The 24,909-nt window shown below is 33.2% G+C and overlaps 3 protein-coding genes across 8 annotated transcripts; all 3 read right to left on the bottom strand.

Moving 5' to 3' along the window:
* Positions 1–597: 597 nt before the first annotated feature.
* Positions 598–4,441, bottom strand: LOC18106919 (serine/threonine-protein kinase-like protein ACR4). Its single transcript, XM_024588617.2, has one exon. It carries the CDS (start codon positions 3,476–3,478, stop codon positions 710–712), a length of 2,769 nt encoding a protein of 922 aa, XP_024444385.1. The 5' UTR covers positions 3,479–4,441; the 3' UTR covers positions 598–709.
* Positions 4,442–8,370: 3,929 nt separating this feature from the next.
* On the bottom strand, positions 8,371–14,338 carry LOC18106918 (uncharacterized). 6 transcript variants are annotated; one of them, XM_024589303.2, is made up of 10 exons: positions 14,196–14,338; positions 13,895–14,038; positions 12,894–13,011; positions 12,652–12,758; positions 11,298–12,377; positions 10,154–10,191; positions 9,875–10,066; positions 9,534–9,621; positions 8,868–9,003; positions 8,371–8,669 (listed from the first exon to the last, which is right to left on the bottom strand). In XM_024589303.2, the coding sequence occupies exons 2-8, from the start codon at positions 14,036–14,038 to the stop codon at positions 9,576–9,578; spliced, it is 1,725 nt and encodes a 574-aa protein (XP_024445071.1). In that variant the 5' UTR covers positions 14,196–14,338; the 3' UTR covers positions 8,371–8,669; positions 8,868–9,003; positions 9,534–9,575. The 6 variants fall into 6 exon arrangements, with proteins under 6 accessions (XP_024445071.1, XP_006372873.1, XP_024445074.1 ...); XM_006372811.2 differs by lacking the exon at positions 8,371–8,669 and having other exon boundaries at positions 8,715–9,003; positions 9,862–10,066; XM_024589306.1 differs by lacking the exon at positions 8,371–8,669 and having other exon boundaries at positions 8,715–8,997; positions 9,862–10,066.
* A 5,363-nt stretch (positions 14,339–19,701) lies between these two features.
* Positions 19,702–21,072, bottom strand: LOC112324784 (uncharacterized). Its single transcript, XM_052448700.1, has 3 exons — positions 20,808–21,072; positions 19,841–20,576; positions 19,702–19,774 (listed from the first exon to the last, which is right to left on the bottom strand). The coding sequence occupies exons 1-3, from the start codon at positions 20,986–20,988 to the stop codon at positions 19,702–19,704; spliced, it is 990 nt and encodes a 329-aa protein (XP_052304660.1). The 5' UTR covers positions 20,989–21,072.
* Positions 21,073–24,909: the final 3,837 nt, after the last annotated feature.

Raw genomic sequence — 24,909 nt, 5'->3', positions numbered from 1 at the left:
TGAAACAAATAATTATTAAATAATAGTTATGGCAGCGAAACTCCTTACCACCTTGAAATATGTAAACATTTGTTTTTATTGATACACGCGTTTATGACATCAATTCAGACCATGAGAGTTTTGTTGATGTATGATTTTCATAACCCATTTAGCTGTAATTGTATTTCCTGTTATTTATGTTTGATTGCATGTCTAGCTATCTAGGCATCAAACTGCATGAATGCATGGGTCAAAAGGGCAGCATTTGCTTTGATATTTCAACATGCAGCCACTCTCAACCTTGCTGAAGTTGACTAACAGGGATTAAGCGAAGGGATGCTCTTGTAGAACAGGAGGCCTGAGTCTTGTTTGGGGTTCAAATTGAACCTCTGGTATTTCATCATATTAATCTCCAGGAGGGGAAGGGAACTGTTCATGAAGGATGAAGCAGCAAACCAACCTGTGGATAGAACATGAACAAAAACATGTACGTTCTGAAAGTGTCGGAACCTTATGAAGAACCACCTAATCGTAAGAATTGAATACATAAATTGCCAGCTGAAAGTTGCAAGATAACGAAGTGATTGTCATGCTGATGGTAGAGGTAGAATCACTTGGTGTTCCAGAAAATTACCCTTTTTTTATATAAAAAAAAAATTCATTCTACAAGAAACCAAATGCAAAGCCAACAAACCACAACCAAGAAATCAAAATGTTTCAGGCACTCATTTCAGAAGTTATGCTGCAAGAACAATCTTTCTTGAGGTGAAGCAGGTCCAATCTCTTCCTCCAAACTCCTCAACCCATCCCCGACGTTTGCAACATAGCCTAAATTTCTAGTTGAGGTTTTACCATCAACATCTGCATCGGAGGCTGAAGACTTTCTCCCTTGAGAGGAAGTAACACTAGGAAAAGTTATCCACGATGGCGCTCGAAACTCGATCCTTTGGTCTTCTCCTTCTACAACATCAGTTTCTGAGACCGCTGATCGGTTTGAAGATCTTTGAGAAGATTTCTTGTGCAATCTACTGCTTCCAAGAACAACTTCGGTTGGCAATATTGGTTGGTCATTACTTGGACTGCCCATCAGTTGTGCAAGGGCACGTTCCAAAGCTGTTGTTACTTTATCCATGGATGGCCTTTCCTTCCCCCTCATTCTGACACACTTGCAAGCCACATTTGCAATCCTTTTCAAAGCTTCAGGATCGGATGGAGGCTTCAAAACTGGGTCCAATATGGCTGATATATCTCCTGCTTTGATCAGGGGAACTGCCCATTCGACTATATTTCCTTCTTCGTATTGCATATCTATGGCCTTTCGGCCACTGAGGATTTCCAAGAGCAACACGCCAAAGCTATAAACATCGGATTTGGTTGTGAGGTAGTGAAGCCTATAGTACTCAGGATCAAGATAGCCAAGAGTTCCTGCAGGTAGCTCAGCCAACGGTGAGCTACTATTAGCTGGCCCCAACAAAGAAAGGCCAAAATCAGACACTCTGGCGTTGTGTTCTTCATCAATGAGAATGTTTGAAGATTTGATGTCTCGATGAATTACGGGTGGGCAAGCGTAACCATGCAAGTATTCAATTCCCCTAGCTGCTTGTACTGCAATGGTAACCCTTCGAACCCAATTCATTTGCTCTTTTAAGGCAGGGTTCTTTCCATGAAGATGCTGGTGCAAGGATCCATGAGCCATGAATTCGTAAACCAGAAGCCTTTCTCCACCTTCTTCACAATAGCCAAGCAAGTTGAGCAAATGAGCATGGTTTAGTCTTGATAGCAGATCAAGCTCAGTGTGGAATTCTTTCGAGTTTTTCTGCTTATCAGAACACACTATTGCCTTTTTCACTGCAACAAGTGTCCCATTCCTTAAAACCCCCTTATAAACACACGAGAAACTTCCTTTTCCCACTAGGGATTCTTCCTTGAATCCGCTGGTGGCCTTCTCAAGTTCCTCATAAGTGAACATCTGTGCCCTCCTTAACTTGATCTCATCCATGTCGGGGCGGATTCTTCCGTTATCTTTAGAAACTGAAGAACCGCTACCACTGTTTTTCTTGGTCTTTGATTGTTTTGCCGAGCATTGACAGTTCCTCAACCTATAGCGAACATACAAAATAGCAGTTGTCGTCACAACCACCACCAAGAACATAGCAAAGCCAATCTCCGCAATAATGACTGGCAATTGCAATGACCAAAACCTGTTCTTTTCTTTAGCATTATTGGAATATAAAGAAGAACAGTTTGAGAAGCATTCTGATGAATAACAACTGGAACAATTATAATCACACTGACGATCTGATTTCGAAGTGCATTTGGTTTTCTGGTACATTTCAGCAGGACAACCATTACTGCAAGACAAGCAAGCACGAGAGCCTGGAGATGTGCACGGTGTGCTGGCACCAACAAATTCATAGGAACCGGGAGGGCAAGGAGTAGTTTTGCAGAGTCCAGGTGAAACAGCTAGGGGAAGAGAGCTAGGGAACCCAAGACCCCAACAAACAGGTACGAGAGATTTCTCGGCAAGAATTCCACAAGTGAAGTAATTTCCAGCAGCTATTTCGTAGACCTTAATGCCAGTAGGAGTCGGAGTGCTTGGCTTTACAATATAGCCCCAACAAATCACCTCGCGGTTATAACTCTTGATTCCACAAGCATGGAACTTTCCTCCAACAACAGACAGCATAGGATCACTCGGAGGCAAATCAACATTTCCTTGATTCACATATGCTGCTGATATCACAGAAATCTCTTCTTCAAGGTCCAAGCTCCTTCCCCAACAGAAGGCTCTTGAATTCACCCCCTCTAGAATCCCACAAACATGATATCCACCAGCTGCAATCTTTTGAAATCTCATTTCTTGAGGAACCAAGCTGATTACACGGCTGCTAGCCTGATCACCCCAGCAGAAAACAGTCCTATTCTCAGAAAACAATCCACAATTGAAGTCAGAACCAGCTGAGATTGATTGAATCTGCCCATCAAACACATGGTTCCTTGTCATGTTGTAACCCCAACAGTCAATAAGAGAAAGGTTTCTACGCCTGCCTGTTAAAGGCTTTCTCAAACCACATAAATGGTAATCACCAGCACTGATTTCAACATACTCAGCCTCTTCCATCATAGGCTGAGGCACACCTGGTCGAAGATAGCCACTACTTCCCCAACAATACGGTCGGTTAGATTCCAACAGAAGCCCACAAACAAAGCCATCTCCAGCAGTTAGACCAATGAAATGAAAATAAGCTGGAGTTTCATGGATTATAGCTGAATTTGAACCATAACAATTCACAAGATGAGACCCATCTGATTTTATACCACAAAAGGCAGGACCTTTCTCACCATAAGAAATGGCAATGGAAGACATGGAGCCTAAACCTGAGACTAGCCACCATAAATCTGATAGAACCACAAATTGAACCACAAATCCACAATTCCATTTGCTAGTCATCAAGACCCTAATAAGGAAATCTCCAACAGAATGGCTCCAATTCCCCATCACACCAGCCAAACCCCAAACATAGATATGAAAGGCCACCAACCTGATGTTTTTTTGATAGTTAACCACCAACACTACAGGTAGACAGGGACTTCATTGAGTAGGACTTGCATGTTAGCTAGCCTCTTAAACCAAGATGTAAAATTCTGATGTCTGTCATTATTCCACAACATAAACCAGCAAAGAAATGCAAAAATCCATTAAGAACAACACCTAAACACCAAGCCATACTCCTTTTTTTGCATCCAAAGACCACAACACACAACCCTCAAGCATAAGCAACAACGGAGAAGAAAATGCGATGAACAACACAAATATACTTGAAGCTACTGATGGTCAACCAAAAAAACAACCAAAATCCAGAATAAAAAAACTGGCTATCTTAACACAAGAACCTCTACAAACTACAATCTCACAAACACAACACCTTAAGCTGAAAATCCAAGAACTTGTCCAGGTTTTTATCTCTATACCTCCCTGCTTTAAGAAAAGAACTTACCCTTTAACTGAAAGAGAGACTTCTGCAAGTTTTGGATCCAGAAACTTGCATTAGATCACATTTAGAGCCAAACCTCAGCTTCTTTCAAGTATACCTTCAACCCCACCTCATTTTTAGTAAAAAGGGCTTCTCTCTTTTGCATGTGGGCTCCTGAAGAATCCTAATACTGCTTCAAGAAAAAAAAAAAAATACCTTGAGGTGGGATGAGTTTGTTGATGATGGTTACAGGAGCATTATGGTTTCAGGCAAGAGAGGGGGAGAGAGTAATAAATGTCCATAAAACTGCAGCTTCTCAATACAGGCAGGTGTAGGTGAAGACAATAAATGAGGAAGTTAATGCTATATGATGTTTTTCATGCCTTGTTTACTGCACTCTATAGCTTTTGTCAAACCTCTTTTTTTTAACTCTTTCGCTTCTTGAGTCAAAGTGTAAAACCACCTTCTTCTTCTCTGATAGGTTCTCATGCATGGCTTTGGCCTCCGATGAGTATACTGTGCTGAGTTACAAATTTTATGTGTAAGAATTCACTATAATTAGCATCCTCCAAAAGATTTTTCAATGATTATTATCATAATTATACTAACCGTCATAAAGATGTTATGATTGTCCGAAAAACAAATACAAGAAATCCCATGCTATTAATTGTTGCTTAAACCTTTTTTTTTTTTTTTGTTAATGACCAGTGAATTATGGTTTAAGTTGATAATTCTCACTTAGATTTCAAATTTAAATTTCATATATTGGTAACGTACTTGGGATAAAAATTATTAAATTCGGTTTAATTTATACATGAACCCTTAGTTTTAATTTTTTTTTTTTAAATATTATAAAATAACATTATTATAAATTGTTTTGAATTAATTGACTAAACTCATGATTTGATTTTTTATCCATCGGATTCAATAAATTTTACTAGATTACTAATTAATTTCTCACAGTAAAGCAGCAGAGTTAATGAAAATTCTGTTTCTAAAAGAACAAAAATGTTCATGAAAATATAGGTTAAAAAAGATAAATCTTGAGTGGTATAATTTAACTGGTTAGATTCTAAATTTACTCTTTAGAGGTCATCATTTTGAGTGCTACAAACCTCAGGGTTACTGGAGGCTTAAATAATCATTAATTTCAGAATTCATAGGATTAGTTAAAGTACGTATAAACTAGTCTGCATACCATATTAATAAAAAGAAGAATAAAAAGAAGAAGAAGTGGTTCATTTAGCATTTGGCTGAAATAGAGGTGACCCTATTGACTGGAATATATAACTTCTTTGGATTTCACTGTACAATAAACTCCTTTTCCACTCATCAGTAATTTTTTTAAAAAAAAATCTTCCAATCCAATTTTTTTTATTCATAATTATATATATTAAAAAATAATATAAATAAAAAAATTAAAGATGTCTTAGGGTTAGCTAGAGACCTCCCTTTGTTGCCTTAGGAAGGTTAGGTTAAAAATTAAATTTAGTTGGTTGGATAGTACTTGTACCTATGTTTAGTCTTTAAATGAATTAATGAGATGTACCCCCTCATCCTAGGACATAAGGGTAAGGATTATGATCTATATATCTTGATTTGATTAAGGATAATTTTAATATTATTAATAAAAGTATTTTCAAATTAATTTATGTATTAATTGAGATTATTTTTTTCCCTCAATGATTTCAAAAACACATTTATGTATTTAAAGAAATTTAATTGAAATTACAAAAACACATCTATTATTATTATTATTGGAATTAGATTAGTATATAAAAGAAATTCATAGGGTCATGTGATAGGACAAGAACACAAATAAGTCCCCATTTCAAGGGATATGCATACAGCGTAAGATGGGGATTTTGCATGATACCATCGAATTAAGGAAAGGGGCCAGCCAATGAACATTTATTAATTCATATCTTTGTTCTATTTTTTGTCTTGTTTTGGTGGTTTAAGCTTCTCTGCTTATGATTTTTAGTTTGGTTCGCAGGAAGATTCACAGTTTAATTAAAAAAAAAAAGGATCCAATTTCTATTTAAAAAAATGAAGAAGAAGGTTACCTACGTATTTAAAGCTTGGCTAGACAAGTCAAAATAATAATTCATCAATTATTCAATATCTGACCTAAGCTGAATATCATGTTAAATTAGATGGGAGTTATCTATCATTAGTAATTTAGTCAAAATCTAGCTAGACAGGTCAAATTAATGATTTATCAATTCAGGTTTTGATATGTAAAACTTGATATGGCGTGATTTTAATTTATTTATTAAAAAAAAAATTAAAATAATATTATTTTGAATTGATTTGAGTGTATATAAGTTGATCCATTTAACCTGTTACCCAGCCTCGAGTCGGGTAATGAACCAGAACAAACCGGGATTTATATCTTAAAGAATAAATAAGTAAATATAAAAATAAAATAAAGGTTTAGCTGCAGACTTTTCTATGGTTTTCTTCTGTCTACTTGCTTCCTCTAGTTCTGTGTGCCTTAATCTTTTTCTCAAACAGCTATTATTTTATATTACTTCTAATAGAATATTTAATCTTGTTGGGAGGATCAAATACCATAATCTGAAAGGTTAGCAAACCCTAGCAACCTATGATAAGGTACATTGCAAAATAAATTCAATGGATCAACATGGTGATCAAGGAAATTTATTTTTTTATTTTTTTATTTTTTTAATTTGAATTTTAAGATAAGCATCCAATATAATGTATTAAACTCATACAAAAATATCATATCAATGTGATTAAAAATATATATTTAAGCTTAATCAACATATAAATCGACTTGAAATACCCATAATTACCACTAAATCAAATCAATATTATTCAAAAGAAACCTAGTAAGCTTTGTGGAGCCTATGTTATGAGCTACACACAAGGGTACACGTCTAGCAAATCATTGTAGAAAAAATCTTTTCATAGAAAAAGATTTGGACTGCGTAAATAAGTGAGAGACTGGCTTTTGAAGCAGCCACAGGTAATAGATTCGTGTGCTTTGACTGAAAATGTAAGAATTTGAAGAGTTTTAAATTGAATAATCGGTTACATGACCCACCTTGAGCCACACAATTAGCTATATATATATATATATATCTATATATATATATATATATATATATATATATATTAAAAAGTAGACCGTCCAAGAAGAAGAAAAGAGACCTCATCAGGCTGGGATCTGGGTAGAAAGTTGACCCAGTATAACTTAATCGATGTAATTAGTTAACTTCTATTTTTAATCGATTAAGTTAAAACCTGGGTTTTTTTAAAAATTATATTATTTTAAATATAAAAAATTAAAATAATATTATTTTAATTAATTCCTAACCTAGCCCATGACCATGACCATGACCGAGTTATAGTCGTGCCAGGTACTATGCCTTCACTTGTTTTGGAAGGTATACGCTTTTGTTTTGTTATTATTTTTAATTATTTGTTAGAATATTTATGATTTTCTGTGATGGATCATTAAAAATAAAATATGTTGCGGTGGTCAGAAACTTCAAGGTCATAATCTATATTTAGTAGTCTTCACGAGTTGTGATTTTTTTTTCAATTTTTTCTATTATAACATGCCCGTTTTACGAGTATTTCATGTGCAAGGAATTAGAAGGGTTTAAACTCCATGGATAAATAAATATTTAAGTGAACTGACTGAGCAGATGCTGAAATTTCTTGACGAGGAATCTCTTAGAGACTCAGACGTAGATGAACTAAACATTAGCCCATAATGTATCCTCCAACTCTCATTTAGATCTTCAAACTCAAATTTTATTTAATTAAATCCCTCACTAATTTGCAATTCAAAATATTTTTCACTCAAAAATATATTAAAATAATAAAAAAATAAAATTATTTTTAACATTAATATTTCAAAACAATATAAAAATATAAAAAATTAATTTTAAACAATAAAATTCAAAGTTTTAGAAAACACAATTTCAATTGCGTTTTCAAACACACCCTCATCATTTCCCCCCACGCCTCCTTTTTTTTTTTTAGTTTAACGTGGATGTCCGGGCCAGCTTGCGCGCACCTCGACTAATCCCACGAAGTTAACGACCATGTAAGCCTCCAGTGACCATCATATGAGCAACCACAGAGCTCGAACCTGAGACCACAGAGAGAGCAAACCTCTTGGTCCCAAACTCTTATCACTGAACCACCACCTAGATAGTTCACACCTCCCTTTTTTATTCTCGTTAGACATAATATTTTAATAAACTAAGATTTTTTGGGAGGTTCGGATCCTTAGGCAGTCCAAATGGGATATATTTTTTTCTCTTAATAAACTATGATTAATATATCTTAGTCAACACTTAGTGAGCATCTAAAAACACTGGTGGAGCTGATTCTAACAAACAGTAAGTTTAAATGAGAGAAAGTCAAGAGCTGAAGGAGCTAACTTTCAACTTGGAAAATCTGAAACATTACCTATGTTGAGCTTCATATTTTGTCCATAGCAAAGCCCATTGGATTTTGAGCTTCATATTTTCTTCTGCCTTCACCAACTAGGTCATCATGCAGCCGAATTGATGATGTAGGATTGGACATGAAGGGAGGTGTATCCTTCGTTTAGCAAGAAGGATAAAAGCCCAACGAAAACAAAAAAAAAGAGAGGAGAAATCCCTCTCTAATACTTCTTGGCATGTACTTTTCAATCCTTTTTCCTTCTACGTCCCTTCCATTTTATCCAATCCACTTGACAAACATACCGTAAGATTTTGAAAAATCAAGGCAAAGATCAATAAAACTCCAGGAAATTTTGTTTTACGAATTCATAAAAGAATCGGAGGTTACAAGATCCGGATGATATACAAATCTGGCATTCCGTACAAGAAAAAAAATACAGTACAGGTAATTATTACAAAAAAAAAAAAACAACAATTTGATATTTACCTTGTACTTCAGTATTCAGATTGCTTTTGTGACTGCTCTTGTGGCAGCAGAAAAATTACAAGGCTCTTTAACCACCTTGAAGACTGTAGTTTTCTTTCCTGTGCGAACTGATCTCCAAAAAATGTTGAATCTGCAACTTAATGAAAGTAAGATGGGCCATTAATACAAATCTAAAGTCAATTATTGCCATGCATACATATACATGTATCTGCATGCATGGCCGGCATGTACGTATGTATTGAATGAATAAAGCCAATCATCATCATCATCACATATATATAATTCACTTCGTGGTAAGAGAGCAGCAGTCTGGATTTAAGCCATGTGTATGTGAGTGTTGTGTTCTTAAACTTGTGGGCCTTTATCTGTGTCAGGAGGTCTAAGCATGTGTTATGTTATTTTAGGTGGAACTTCCTCAGTTGGAAGATTAATTAGTTTAACTAAAAATGAATATGCAAGCAAGCACATTCACACATGAATGCATGCATGATTCTGGAAACCGATCCGTTTAAAGAGCAGACCGTATCTACTGCAGTTACAGAATAACATGATTCCCTTTCAACAACTCTAAACGTGATCTTCTATATAGAGACTGCTTCGCAATAGAGAAGAATCGGCTTGTTTCACATCCAAAGAAAGTAAGAGTAAAATGAGTGCTGTGCTTACCATAAACTGTACCCTAAATTTGGAAACAGCCAAATAATAATATCAATCCAATTGTTGCGATGCAGGCAGCATATAGAACGCGAACTCACTGGAACCAAAAGAAAGAAAGCAAGAAAAGCAGGGAATCACTAACATTTCGAGATAAATACAATGGCAAAAAGTTAGAAGCCTAGAACATAAGACATGAAAACTAGCAGCTCTGATGCCAATACAGGTCATGGTCTACCAGGTAGATATATGGCCTAGGTCATGATTAGTTATCCCCTTAAACGAGGTGTCCATTTGCAGTAATTAGTAGTATGACCAAAGTAATGCATCAAGAGAGAACCTTAGAGACTAGCCTCATGGATCTTCTAGGAAGGACCTTTCCAGCAGAGCGCCTTGTGCTTCTTAAAATTATTGTGTCATGCTTGCCACAGCCATTTTGACTCGCCCTGTCTACATGTGACCTCTTTCTAAGGAGTTCTTCACTTGATCTGAGAATTTCAGACTTCAAAGAAGTCTTACCAAATGAGTCATCAACCTGCGAGCATCTGAACGAGGCAGATTTGCATACAATCAGCTAACAGCATAAATATAAAACAGTAGAAAAGGAGACTTTTACAGGAAAAATAAATTACACTGAACTCTCCCTGCCACTGATAGCATTGCTCCATTCCTGCAAAGGTGGAATGTGGTTTTAACTCATTAGCTTTACTGGGTATACTTGGCAGAAACCAAAAATAGATGTGGATATCTTACAGATAAGAAGTAAAATTTTGCATTTTAATAAATAAATATTGTTTCAACAAAGGTTCCATAATAGTAGTCAGTTTTGCATGCTGCTGCAGCACATAAGAGGAATGCATAATAGGGCCAAGAAGATTCTGCCCAAGTAATCAATTTATAAAAAGAGACCACCTATGAGAGAGTTAGAGCAGTCAATATACAAAACTGTCTTCTGATTAAATTTGTAAATCTCCCAATATAAATCAGAGAATATTTGCTAATTGACAGTAGAAAACTTTTACAGTTCTGTCAACAAAAGAGGGAAATTTTAATTGCAGAACACATAAAACTACCGTTAACTCATTTCTTTCAGCAACAAACAGAGAAAAAAGATTAAAGCAAAAATTAAGTGAGAGAAGCAATAATATCATCTGAACCATGGAATCTTTAAAATATTTAGCCGATATAGAGCACCTCACAATTAGGATTACAATGAATGAACTGTCCAACAAAATAGTGGATGTGGACAACTCACAAGCAATAGTCAGAACTAAAGCTATTTTACGTAATAGTATTGGAAAATTCACTGACATTTGAATTAGTCAGAACTTTACCCAAGGATCATCTACAATCATCAAAATCACAGGATGAGATATTGCAAAACCATGTTCTTTTCTTTTGGTGGATAAAGAGGCTGGAAAACCATTTTGCTATCCACCCAAACTTCCAAATTCTCCTAAGAACTAACCTTACTGCAGGAAAAACAAAAAGAAACAAAGGGTCTCTACAGTGACAATATAATTTTAGATTTGACAGTGAGGCAGATGAAACTCCCATCCATAACTATTTGATAATTTGAAATAACTTCAGCCTCGTAACATTGCCTCATGATGTATCTTGATCTCCAAGGTCTAATATGAAGAAAGTGGCAAGACATTTAGGACACAGGACATAACCAGATGCCACACTTTCAAATCTAGATAAAGTAGATGTCAAGAAAAACCATGAAAATGCAACATAGTATGTTCACCCAAAGTAGACGAGAAAAGGTATAACCTGCTCTTCGGAGCATGCGGGCACCTGGTTATCGCAACGATTGTTCTCACTTGAGTTGGCTAATCCATCCTGCTCAGATCCTCTATTGTGCTTTGAATTATATGGATCCAAGAATTTGCCATTTTTATGAGGTAAACATGATGCATCTTTGGGATAATTTCCAGTTTCTGATAACTGCATCTCCATAAAGCATCCAGGGAATACAACACTAGCATTCTCAAGATTACAACTGTTCTGCTGGGTTGAATTCTCACAAACTTCATCATCACGCTTTGAACTCTGATGCATCAATGCAATACAATCTACAGAACCGTTGGAGATGGAGTTTACAGCAAAATTGCAGGCTGTCTTTTCTAACGTAGTGTCAGTGATATCTGAATCAGGGGCAGCGATGCTCTCCTTTTTGCTACAGGATTCAGTGTTCGAAGTTTTCTGGTTCTGCCCATCAGAACTGGGTTCGGCTGAGGCAAGTCCTGGATCCGCCTCCAAGGATTGCGTAACATCTACAACTACACCACAAGGTATTATGGGTGATGAGATTAGGGAATTATTACCTCCAACTGGATGACCATTACTCACATTAATATTTTTTCCTGCAACTGAACTTGGAGAAGGATCAGTTTGCACAAAGTCATCCCTGATTTGGTCAGAATCCATATTCTGAAGAACAGAACTTTTCATTTTCTTATTACTCTCTCCAATACACCCAAGCTCTTGATAAAGACTCCGAGACTTAGTATTAACCACATTGTCGCACAAAGAAACTTGATTTTTATATTTCTTAATCCACTCTGATGGGCTTGAATTCAGATCAACACAAAGTTTAATTCCCTCTTCCGAACTGACATGAAATTCAAAAGATGCTGGGACATTTGCAGTAGTTTTCATAGAAGGCTGGGCATTCTCTTCAGAACTGGCTATAGTATTTACATCTGTACCATGAAATGGGGGCGAATCTTCTACCCTGCCACCAAGGCTTAATTGGGGCTTATTATGGTTGACATGACTCCCAGCATATTGAGAAAAAAACTGAGATGGAGATACCTCTCGAAAATCATTAATTAAGCCACCAAAGATTTCCTGTGGATATGTAAGGAAAACAAAATTAACAAGCAGGAGATCAGATTTTGCAGCACTTGTAATACAGATAAAAAGTCTTAAAATCAAGAGATTCCTTTGATATCGACCTCTAACATCTCCCATGTTGATTAACACATGCGAAATTTAAGACCCATCTTGAGTCAATCAAAAAGGAGGAATATGCATCATGTATGGTCTATATGGAAGCATTTCAATCATTCAAATCTTAATAAACACTTTCACCCAGGAAAAAAAAAGAAAAATATAAACAAACCTTATTATAAGCTCCAGGCCCAATAAAACTTTCCGATTTATTGTATTTGAAATTTCTATTCCCTTTGTTAATCTCCTCTCCGGGACAAGATCTGAGTTCAAAACCATCTGAAACAGAAATAATGATCAGTTTTCATAAGAATCTATATCAATTTGATAGAAACTCAATTTACAATCAGAAATATAATACTAAATTCAATGAAATTAGAATCACAGAGTTTGGTGGTTTGCAAAGGCACAAACCTTGTATTGAATTTAATGCAGGCTTAGGCTGCAATGGTGGCATCGAAGACGTATGAAGTAAAGCATTTTGAACCCCAACTATGCTTGTGCTAGATGATACCAAACTCAAACCCTTCCTCTGCAAATATGTCAAGGCATCAGTGTTTCAGTGTACTTAACAAGCAAAAACATTTTAACTGATATCAAAACAAATGCAGAACTCAAAATCTGTCTGTGCGCGGAAAAAAGAACAAAAATTCAAACCCTCATGCCATTAGCATACCATGCAAAACAATACTAAAACTTGCCTAATTTTCACAACTACCTCCTCAAATACATATAAAACTCATGAATAAGTTCAAAAATAACAAAAAAGCAATTTCTAAAACATATTAAAAAACAAAATGGTAACTTCTTCAAGAATGAACTGCACTCAATCGAATCAGATCCAAAATTCATTATTTAACAAAAACTAGTAAGTACTTCAAAGTTTATCCTCAAAAAGCTCATAGCAAATTAACATACCAACTATTCATAAAACACGTGGATGGTTTCAAATAAAACAAAAACTACGAATTTGGCAAATAAAGCATGCCGATAAGTTCAAAAACCTCGAAAAACATTTTCTACAACATACTAAAGAAACCGAATCATACTTCTTCGAGAACAAACCGCACTTCCATGCCAACCAAAACTAGCATTTACTCCAAAAACTTTCTTCCAAAACAACTCATATCAATTACATACCATATATTCATAAAACACACAGATAATTCCAAACAATATTAACAAAACTACAAATCTTTCTTCCTAAACAACTCATATCAATTACATACCATATATTCATAAAACACACAGATAATTCCAAACAATAGTAACAAAACTACAAATTTGGCAAGCTATTAACAAAAATTAAGTTAAAAAACTTCTAAAAAAATTGCCTAATTTTCCAATTTACGTCCTCAACACTACAAATTTAGCAAATTAATAACAGAAATTGAGATTCCTCATAAAATAATTACCATAAAGTAAAACGCAAGCGATTCGACCATTTCGGAAGTTGATTTTCTAGCAGGCAAACTACATTGCTTACACAAACTTTGAAGTTCTTTTCTCGAAAGTTTGCGAAAATACTCCTTTCCGTCCTCGCTCTCTTTATTTAACATCTGCAATTAGCAATTAATTAGCAAAAATAAAGACGAAATTAAGATATTAAGACATAATTAAGGAGCTAAAGTGCAGAAATTTTAATTCCAAAAGAAAATGAAGAGAATACAGCGCAAGCTCGAGTCTCTAAGGAGAGTGTTTGGGTGTTTAGTGTACCTGATCGGATATTTTCCGGGAAAGATGGCGAGAAAGTGCAGGAAAATGCGAGAAAATTCTTCGCGTTTACTTAGCAGAGAAGACTGATGAGAGTCGGCTAATGCCGTGTTTTTATGGGTTTCATCTTTCAAAATCTTGGCTTTTCTTCTTAATAAAAATAAATAAATTGAGGATATTAACTTTTTGGAAAATCTTAAGACAGTCCCCACATGTTTCATTTTTCAATTAGACTCTTAATGTATTAATAAGTTTTTAATTAGATCCTTTTGATAGTCTTATTTGACAGAATTATTAAGTTATCATTTGCAATTCATGTAATTTTTCTTTCCGTGTAAAAAATTCTCCTCCTCACATGATCTTAAAGTATGTGATAGTTTTATATTAAAAAAAGAAGAAGAAATGATGTGAGTTTTATATGACTGCTAAATTATTTGATTAACTGAAATTAATTGAAGGATATGATTGAGAGTTTATTTATTGCTTTGGAATCAAATTATATATGAAATTGAAATTAATTGATAATTTTTATATTCTATTATAATTTTTATATTTAAAATAAAATATTAAATTATAAAATTAAATTCAATTATACTGTTTGGAATGCTTGAAAAATTAAATTGCAATCTAGACTATTTTACTTATAGAAAATTAAACTCAATTAATATTTAAATTAATATATTTTACCTATAATTTTTTTTTGTTTATATACACTCCAATATTAAAAGACAATTTAAAAGAGTCAATTGCATTTTAATATATTTAATGTACTAAAAGATGAAGAAATATCGTTATTTGTTTTTTTAGATTAACGTGGGTGTCCGGGTTAATTTGCGTGCATCTCAACTAATTTCACGGGCCTTGAAGTTAACAACCATGTAAGCCTCCAGTGGCTCTGAGATTTGTAAGACTCAAACTGGTGACTTCTAGGAAACAAACTCAGGACTAACCAGTTATGCTACATCCCAGGTTGAAATACCGTTATTTAATATATTGTGCTCTTTTTTTTTTTTTGTCAGTTGGGTTTTGGCTTTTTACAAAATATATAGGGATGATTTATTTTTTAAGGAGAAAGGAGATTTTGGTGTTTTATATGGATATTCTATTGGAGTGGATGATGAGCCTAGAATGATATATTTTCAATTTCACTTCTCGTTTACCATCAGGTTGGAGATGCCTTAACAATTAATCTCTTAACGAGCACTCCATGGATATAAATCCAATAAATAAATTTGGTGATAATAAGATTTTCTTTTTTTTTTCTTTATTAATTTCATGAGTTAAAACCGTATAAATAACGTACATGAGAATTTGTTTTTTAAAACTCGCTAGATAGATATTGAAATGCACACTTAAAATCGTTTGCAAATATATATATAAAGATACTCTTGATCATCCGAAAAAAAAAATCTATCAATTAGCATACAAAAATGTATATGTGAGGAAATACAACAAAAAAAATATTTAAAACTCATCATGGCCCATCAACATTCCTTTATATATTACATATTTCTCTATGAATTTTACATGATAATTTAAATATGAATTTATAAAAATATCATTTTAAAATAATACAAAAATAAATAAATAAATAATTGCCGGATGTCGGTGGTGGTGATGAATTTATTGGGAGAGGCGGAGCTACACGGTCGGTCCATGGAGGAGTAGAGATGCATTTACCACCCTTAAATTCTCAATAATTTCATTTTAGTCCTCTTTAATTTTATCATTTCAAATTCATCCTCTTCTTTTTAGATGTTTGCTCCCACTTTTCTTGAAAAGTTTTATTTTACTCCCTTTATTTTTGAATCTTGGCTCCGTCCCCGTCCATTGGTCGTTGCTCAGAATGTTAAGGGATGAATAGGCAAGTTACAATCTTCCACGTGTTTGACAAAATCTACCCGTAACCTGCCAGCTTTAGACTGATTAGTCAAGAAGGTAAAGTCTATAAGAAATCAAATTTTATTGTTGATTGGTTGATGAACAAAGCTATGGCGATGGAGCTTTATTTGCATACTTCTTAGAACCCTTATTTTGTTGGACATTTATGGGATTTCTTGATCTTGTTCATGCCCTAATTAGCACTTTGGGTTTTGACATTTTTTCTTAATAAATACAAAAACTTTTGTGTTTTATCTATCCTAATAAATTTGTTTTTTTTTCTTTTGGTGTTTTTTTTTGTAATTTTAATGTGTTGATGTTAAAAATAAAAGAAATTGAAAAAAAAATCATTTTGAAATATTTTTAAGTGAAAAATACTTTTAAAAAATAAAATTAAAATAATATCAAAACAAAATTGATATATTTTAGTAATGTTTTTTTTCCAACTTTAATTACTATTAATTCACAAATAATGGTTTTCTCAAGGAGAAAAAATAAAAGAAGAAAAAGACAAATTTTAATTGTTTTTTTTTTTTCAGCAGACAATCAATAGCCTATTATATCTTACTAGTCAACGAGAGACATCTTATGATCTTGTTAACAAGGAACCAAATTCTTAGCCTATTGTTGGTGGAAAAAAAAGGGTTAAAGGCCCACAAGTTGCTCACCTGGTTCTGGTTCTGGTTCTGGGTCAGGCTCAGGCTCAGGCTAGCACAACTGCTACTATTATTTTCACATAATTGGTTATTTCGCAGCATAATTCATCACGCAATTCAATAAATTCAATTCAGGTAATTTTATTGAAGATTTTACATAACCAATTAAGTATTATTCTTTGAACTAACGAAACTCATTTATTATTATTTTACAAGAATCTTTTCACATAACGGGTTATGAATAGTTGTTTTGTTCAGTATTGCCTCTTTATATAAAAAGTTTTTTTTTTTTTAATAAAAACTTAAGGACTAGAGTGAGAGAGAGGTGGAGGGATTTGAGACCCATAAAAAAAAAAATTCATCTTTTTTATTTTTTTATAGAAAATCTTTACCGGCTCATCTTAATAAAAAACACTCAAACTAGCTTAAGCATGAGAGTTTTTGTTTTGCAAATAACTCTCATCACAAAAAATACAAGCTTAGTCCACTGCTAGTAAGGAAAAAAGTCTAGAGATTAATTTAAGTTTTTATCAACTTCATCAATAATGTCATTTAAAGGAACATAACAAAAGTTTTGTTTAGTTTCTTATCCTAATTTTTTCAACTTTTGTTGTTGCTCGTTCTGTTCTTAATAGGCGACAACATGAAAATGCCAGGTGAAAGAGTTACAAACCTTCCATTATAATCAACTCCAATCGACTTTCAACAACTCGCTCAGCAAATAAGAGCACTTAGAGCAACTCCAACCGAGCAGCTAAATGAGAAGCCAAACGTCATTTGCCTTTTATTTCTTCACTGTTTGCATTCCAACGGAGGAGCTAAACAAATAGCCAAAATGGCTATTTGTTTCCTTAACAGCCATTTCTATATTTAACTGTAGAAATGGCCAAAATGATAGCTGTTGGCCAACGGCTATTTTTATAGCCGTTGGCCAACAACTTTTTTTTTTTTTAATATAGAAGAAATTTTCTATAAATACATGAAGAAAAAACTTGTAGTTTTAAATTTTTGTATTGTGCCTCACCCTTCTCTCAAATTTAAAAAAACAAGAATCAATTATTCTCCAGTTAATTATTAACATCGGTTGTGTTAATTGGCTGAAATTAAAAGGTATGCTTGTTTAAAAGCTTTTTCTATTTTCTTTTTTATATCTCTTGATTTTTTAGACCTTTTGTTGTTAATTTAATATTTGTGATGAGTTTTATTTCTTTATTATTTTATGTTTTTAATATGGGTTAAGGAAGACAATTTTTATTTATGTTGTTATCTTTGATAAAATTGAGAGGAATTAATAATGGTAGTTGATATTGATAAAAAGATAGAGTTACATATTTAAAATTTATTTTTGATTGTCTGTTTTAATTTGAGGTCAATTATATTTTGTCTTCTTGAAAATGCAATTAAACTAGTATATCGATTCTCTTTTAGTTCCAAAAAATGGTCAAATTGTTATGTTAGAACAAGTAGGAGGCAATGCTTATTATTAATTCGCATGTATGAAAACTACAAAATTGCTAGACATTGAATGTGAGCTTCTTTTACACTCTCTTATAAGGTTTTAACTTGATTTTTTTTTTTTTAATGTAGATGGATTCAAATTTTCCAAGCTCTTTTACCAACTTTCTTATGAGTGAGTCAGAAGATATTCTCTCTCAACCAAGTGATTCTAATCAATTAATTGATGACTTAACATGCTCGAATTTAAATGTCCATTCGGCAAAAAAATCACAAAGAAGTAAAAATTTCTCACCAGAGGAGGATTGTTTACTTGTCTCTGCATGGCTAAATACAAGCAAGGATCCAATTACAGGAGTTGAACAACAAACAAAACAGTTCTGGGCTCGCGTACATGCTTACTTTGTAGAGAATGGAGGAAACTTGAATAATCGTTCACAAATAAGCATCTCAAGTAGATAGCAAGAAATAAATAGAGAAGTCGGTAAATTTGTTGGATTTGTTACTCAAATTGAAAATCGTCAGTAAAGTGGAATGACCGAAGAATCAAGGGTAATGTTAATATTCATTTCTATGTTAAATTGTTTAACATATATTTTAACATTATTTAATTAATTTATTTTTTTACCAGATTAATGATGCTCGGCAAATGTATGCTTCTTGCGTTGGCAAACGATTTCAACTAGAACATTGTTGGGTTATCTTAAGAAAAGAACCCAAATGGCAATTTGAGCGTGCAAGTCAACATCAAAGGTCAAACAAGAAACAAAAAGGTCATGTCAATGCAAGTCCGGCTTCATCAACTCCATCTACCCCCGATTCTGTTAGTTTAGGAGAAGATAGTGAACCATTGATTTATCAAGATAGACCAATCGGTCAGAAGGCTGCAAAGGAACGACTTAAACGTAGACAAGGAAAAGATAAAGTTGCGGATGTAGCTGTAACGAATCTCTTACAACAATTCAGGGATACTCTAGTTGAAATTGAGGATCAAAAGAAACAAGACAGAAAAATTATGTTAGAGCAACAAGCTATGATGATTCAACAAAGTCAAGAGAAAAAAGAAATGGACAGGATTGAGAAAGAAGAACAAATTATGAAAATGGATATTTCTAATTTGGATCCAATTTCTGCAGCGTATTTTCAAAATAGAAAGTTAGAAATTATGCAAAAGAGGGGTTTTAATTATTAATTAACTAGATTTATTTATTGTTTAATGTAATGTATTTTTAATTAACTAGATTTATTTATTGTTTAATGTAATGTATTTTTAATTAACTAGATTTATTTATTTTTTAATGTAATGTATTTTTAATTAAATATTTAGAAATTTATTGGTTATTTTAAATATATTGTTATAAAAGTGGTATTAATTCATAATACTTTTTTGAAGTTCTTCTAACACTTAACAACAATAAGTAGGATTAATTAACTTAAAAGACAACAACCATAATGAAAAAAAAAAACATAAAAAACTTGAAAATTATGATGACATAAGAAGTTCGAAGCTAATGATTCTACTCGTTACCATATTGTTCCCATAAATATTCAACCAAATCTTCTTGTAGTTGAGAGCTAGTTGCTCTATCCCTGATTCGATTATGAGTTTGAAGAAAATCATGTAGTTCTAGTATTTCACCATGTGACATTGATATAAAGGAATTGACTTCACGTTCATGGTCAAATCCAAGGTTCATTGCTCCTTCATCTTCAATAATCATATTATGCATTATTATGCAAGCTTTCATAATATTTGCAAGCGTTTCTTCATCCCAGTATCGAACAGGTCCACGTACAATTGCAAAACGAGATTGGAGCACTCCAAATGCCCGCTCTACATCCTTTCTTGCAGACTCTTGCTTACTTGCAAAATATTTTCTCTTTGCTCCTAATGGCCTTGGGATTGTCTTAACAAAAGTTGACAAATTAGGATAAATCTCATCTGCTAAATAGTATCCCATTGTATATTCATGCCCATTAATTGTATAATTGACAGGAGGAGTACGACCTTCAGCAAGTGCAGCGAAGATAGGTGACCGATCAAGAACATTAATATCATTTAATGATCCAGGCATTCCAAAAAAGGCATGCCATATCCAAAGATCTTGTGAAGCCACCGCCTCTAGAATTATAGTTGGTTCATGACAATGACCAGTATATATCTCATGCCATGCAATTGGGCATTTCTCCCATTTCCAATGCATACAATCAATGCTCCTTAACATCCCTGAAAATCCACGCTGCTCTCCAATTGATAATAATCGACAAACATCGGCCTCGTTTGGTGCCCTTAGATACGAATCACCAAAAACTTCTACGATTGCTTTGACGAAAGCTCTAAGACTTTCTATCGCAGTGCTTTCTCCAATTTGAAGATATTCATCAGTAAGATCTGCAGGAATACCATATGCAAGTATTCTGTGAGCTGCAGTTACCTTTTGAAGACAAGATAAACCAAGAACACCGAGAGCATCTGTCCTTTGTTTGAAATATGGATTATGAGCTTCCACTGCATTTGCAATCCGAAGAAAAAGACGACGACTCATCCTAAATCTTCTTCGAAATTGAGTTTCAGTGAATTTAGAATTTTCAGCAAAATAATCATTATATAACCTCAACTCACCTTCCTTTCTATTACGATTGACAATATTGTGGCCAAGAATAGAGCCACGATACCCTGTTCTCCGCCCTTGATTATTCGATTCTTCTTCAGCAACCACAGCAGCAGCAACTTGAAAAGCAAACACAGGAGTGTCATCATCAAAATCAAAAGCATCATAAGAATTAAAATTAGAATGATTCATGATGAATTTTAATGAAATATATTTTTGATTGGAGAGAAAACAATGGAATGATGAGAAAAAATGTTAAGGTATATGAGAATATTTATAGATAGATTATTTTTTTAAATTTTGAAATATTAGAATGTTGGCGGTTATTTTTTTAAAATTTGAAATTTTAAAATTTAGGGTGATAATTTTTTCAAAATTTGAAATTTTAAAATTTAAAATGGTGGCGGTCATTTTTTCAAAGCATGAATTTTTTTTAAAAAAATTGAAAATCAAATTTTAAAATATTGATGGTTTTTTCAAAGTTTGAATTTGAATTTACTTTTAAAAAATTAAATTTTTAACAGTAACATATAAAACTGAAAATTAAAAATATTCATATAAATAAATTTTAAGTTTAATTTTAAATTATATCTTTTAAATTTCATATTATTTCATTAAATTTTATATTATTTTTATAAATTACTCATTTTTATTATATAATTAATAACATCATAATTATATTATATATAAAATATCTAAATTAGTTACATAATTATATAAAAATGAATTTAACATGAAATATATTAAAATATAAATAGCTTTTCTAAATAGCTTTTTACCATTGGAATGCATATAATCAAAAAAGCTATATTTATACTATTCAAAAAGCTATTTTATCAATTTAGCTTCTCAATTTGGCTTTTTGCATTGGAGATGCTCTTATAGAAGCTATTTTGGCTACCCAACAAATCAAAGCTTTTCCTATCCATCCACCATCAATTCTTTGACAACATGTTCCTTTAGTACCTCGTGTTCACCAGCAGCTCCATTTCACATAAGAAACTGGGAAAAACAAAAAGGATAAAAGTAGGCATAACACTCCCACTATTCCTAAAAACAGATCTCGTTATCATGAGGACCACTCCTATACAGGGTCGCCAGATCAAGACCGCCGCAGATCAATAGGCAAGGTTATTGGTCAAACCTCTCGACAACAATCTCGTTCTCCATCAGAATCTTATTCTAGTAGCCCGAAACCTAAAAAAGCATGCTAGGAAGAGGATAGAAGTGACATAAATATCACATGGCATATCAGAGACTCTCCATGATGCCAAAATGTGCTAAACACACACCTTCCCACAGACTTTATCGTTATAAAGATGAATTTGGATAATTATAATGATCTTTATGATCTTAGAGAGCACATCCAAACATATAAGCAAAGCTCATTGATAATTTGAATGGGCTAAAAAAGAAGATAAAAGGGGCTAAGAGAGAATGAGTCGAAATTCTGGAGAAGATCTTATAGGCCTATACAACAACGCAAAAAACCTTTATAAGTGGGACTCCTTTTCTCTTGACATATGGAATCGTGGTAATGATCCCTACAAAAATTGGGTGACTCAGTCGAAAGGTGTTATTAAACTAGTTGAAACTATGCAGGAAACTAGACCTTTCCAGTTGTGTGGACGTGCCTAACAACCTTAGCAGGCAGAAAACATGAAAGCTGGAGGTTGACATTTTTCTCTCTTATTTTCTTTGATGCGTGGGAGCATGATTGAAGAAGAGCAACAGCATCTTATGATTTCTTCAATGCAATTGGGAGAAAGAGAAGTCGGCCAGCTCATTAAGAGACTGAGACAGACATGTCTCCCATGTCCTCGGCTGCTAGTAATTAAAATTCCTACAATGACTGATGTTGTCCCTTCTCTCTGGAGCATCTTAGTAGCTTAGTCAACTCTGTGCTTCCAAAATATTTAGATTATAAATTGATTAAGAAAGGACAGGACCTAATCACAAGTTGTACACATGACAGACCACTCCTAATTAACATTATCTATAGTTAATCCAGTGAACTCAACAAGTAAACCCTTTTCCTACTCTTCACTCTTCAGATCTTGAAAATGAAAAGTATAGGAAATTTAATTCTACCTTAGCATATGGAGTTAATTAGATCCATGTTTCCAGTTACTGTTTGCATAAAACATTAAATAAGCGGTGCTTATCCTAAAACTGCACGATAGAGTGCTTTTCTTGGACGAATTGGGAGATCTCGTCGATACAAGGGTTTTTTTTTTTCCAGACATGGCACTAGGTCTGATTCCAAAAAAGGATTCTATTGGGTTAATTCAGAGATTATTGGTCAATGTTATTTTTTTTTATCAAAACAAATTTGTTTATTTTTTTAAAAAACTGTTTCTTAGTGTTGATCTCATCGAGTTAATTGGATTTGATCCAGTCAATATTTTTTTAGTTTAAATTAAAATTAAAATTAAACTCGACTTAGCTTTGATTTATGGATTTTCCTCGTCAACCTACCAAATCGAGTTAGATTTAATAACTATTAAAATAAATACATGCATTGTTTAATTAAAACATTGATAAGGGCCCAACCACCATAATAATTATAGTTACTAAACCCAGTCTAGCAAGGTAAATCAACATGATGACTTGGAACTTGATCCAGACTGGGTTTCACTTTAAACACATTGACTCAACCAAATTCGGATGGCTTGGTGAATTAACCGGTGACCTGACCAAGTCAACTTCAAGATTTGTTTTTTAAAAAATCTAAAATGATATTATCTTAAAAAAAAATAGTTGATTTGGGTTCACCTAGCAATTTTGTGAACAAATCAAACCCTATGCTACTATGATAATAATTTTAAAAAGGTAGGGTTAATGACATGTTTTATCTCTATACTCTTATTTTCTATATATATATTTTTATTATTTCTCAAATAATGATCTTATCAATCATCACACATATTTTTGACATATTTCATAATTTTTAAAAAATGGACGAGATTTCTAATAGAGTATATAGTAAAATGATAGAACAAATAAAAAAAACATTAATCAAATGGCAAAATTCATAAAAAAAAAAAACAATAGCAACTCGTGCAGCTAACCTAAAAATAGATTAAATGTAAGATTGGAAAGACTCAGTTGAATGTAAAAGAAATATCAAAGAAAAGCTCAAACCTAAAAAAGAAATTAATTCATGCTGTCCATGATATTCGAATCTTAATTAGACGAAAACTAACTTCTAAAACAAGCAAGTTCATTAAAATCTTGCATTTTCAAGGAAATGGCCATCATTATGCTTTGCTTTCAATTCTATATTGCAGAGAACTTGCGCAGCAATGATGCCGATGCTTTCTGATGAAGCTGTCCAAACGCGTTGGCTCTTGTCCCACAAGGAGAATTTGGCAGAGAAATATTATGCCGAAAATGATCTGGTATTTCCATGACATTTAATGGCATACCTAATCTTGTATTAGGTGACGATTGATAGGTGTTTAGTAACCAAATCATGGAAAAAAATGACTAATCTGCTAGGATTTTTACTAGTTATACTTAATTACCCAAGATGGGAGGGCGTTTAACCCTCTGCTTTAACCAAGAAAGATTGCTTCCACTGCAAATATCAACTCCATGAGCAATGCTTTGTTAGGAAAAATAAAGATATTTGAAAGAATTAGACAAATAAATGAACCAAGATTTTTGTTCTTTTCTCAATATTTAAATTAGTAACTATAAGTAAATAATAAGAATGAGAACTATAGGTAAATATGAAAAGAGTAAGGGTTCAAAGATTATGACATGCGGTAGCGTTATTTTTAGAAAAAAAACATCTCCTCTGCATAAGAATAATCTTGCATATAATACGTTTTTCACACAAGATATACCCAAGTTGATTGGATCATGTCGAGATAACTTTTATACTATTTAATTTTAAATATAGAATAGATAAGAAGTTGTGTCGAAAGGTTTTTTACATCAATTTTTTTCTTAATTTACCGATCAACCGGATTATCTTTAAACTGACCAAGTTGACTTAATCACATCAGGACAACTCACATACGATTTAATTTTAAATCTAAGTTAGATTAAAATTTAGATTAAAAGGTTTTAAGATTAACATGTTAGGTCAAGATTTAATAATAATAT

Source organism: Populus trichocarpa, chromosome 17 (assembly GCF_000002775.5).
Source record: "Populus trichocarpa isolate Nisqually-1 chromosome 17, P.trichocarpa_v4.1, whole genome shotgun sequence".
NCBI lineage: Eukaryota > Viridiplantae > Streptophyta > Magnoliopsida > Malpighiales > Salicaceae > Populus > Populus trichocarpa.
Note: the sequence above shows the minus strand (reverse complement) of the source record. Positions and strands in the feature narration are given on the sequence as shown.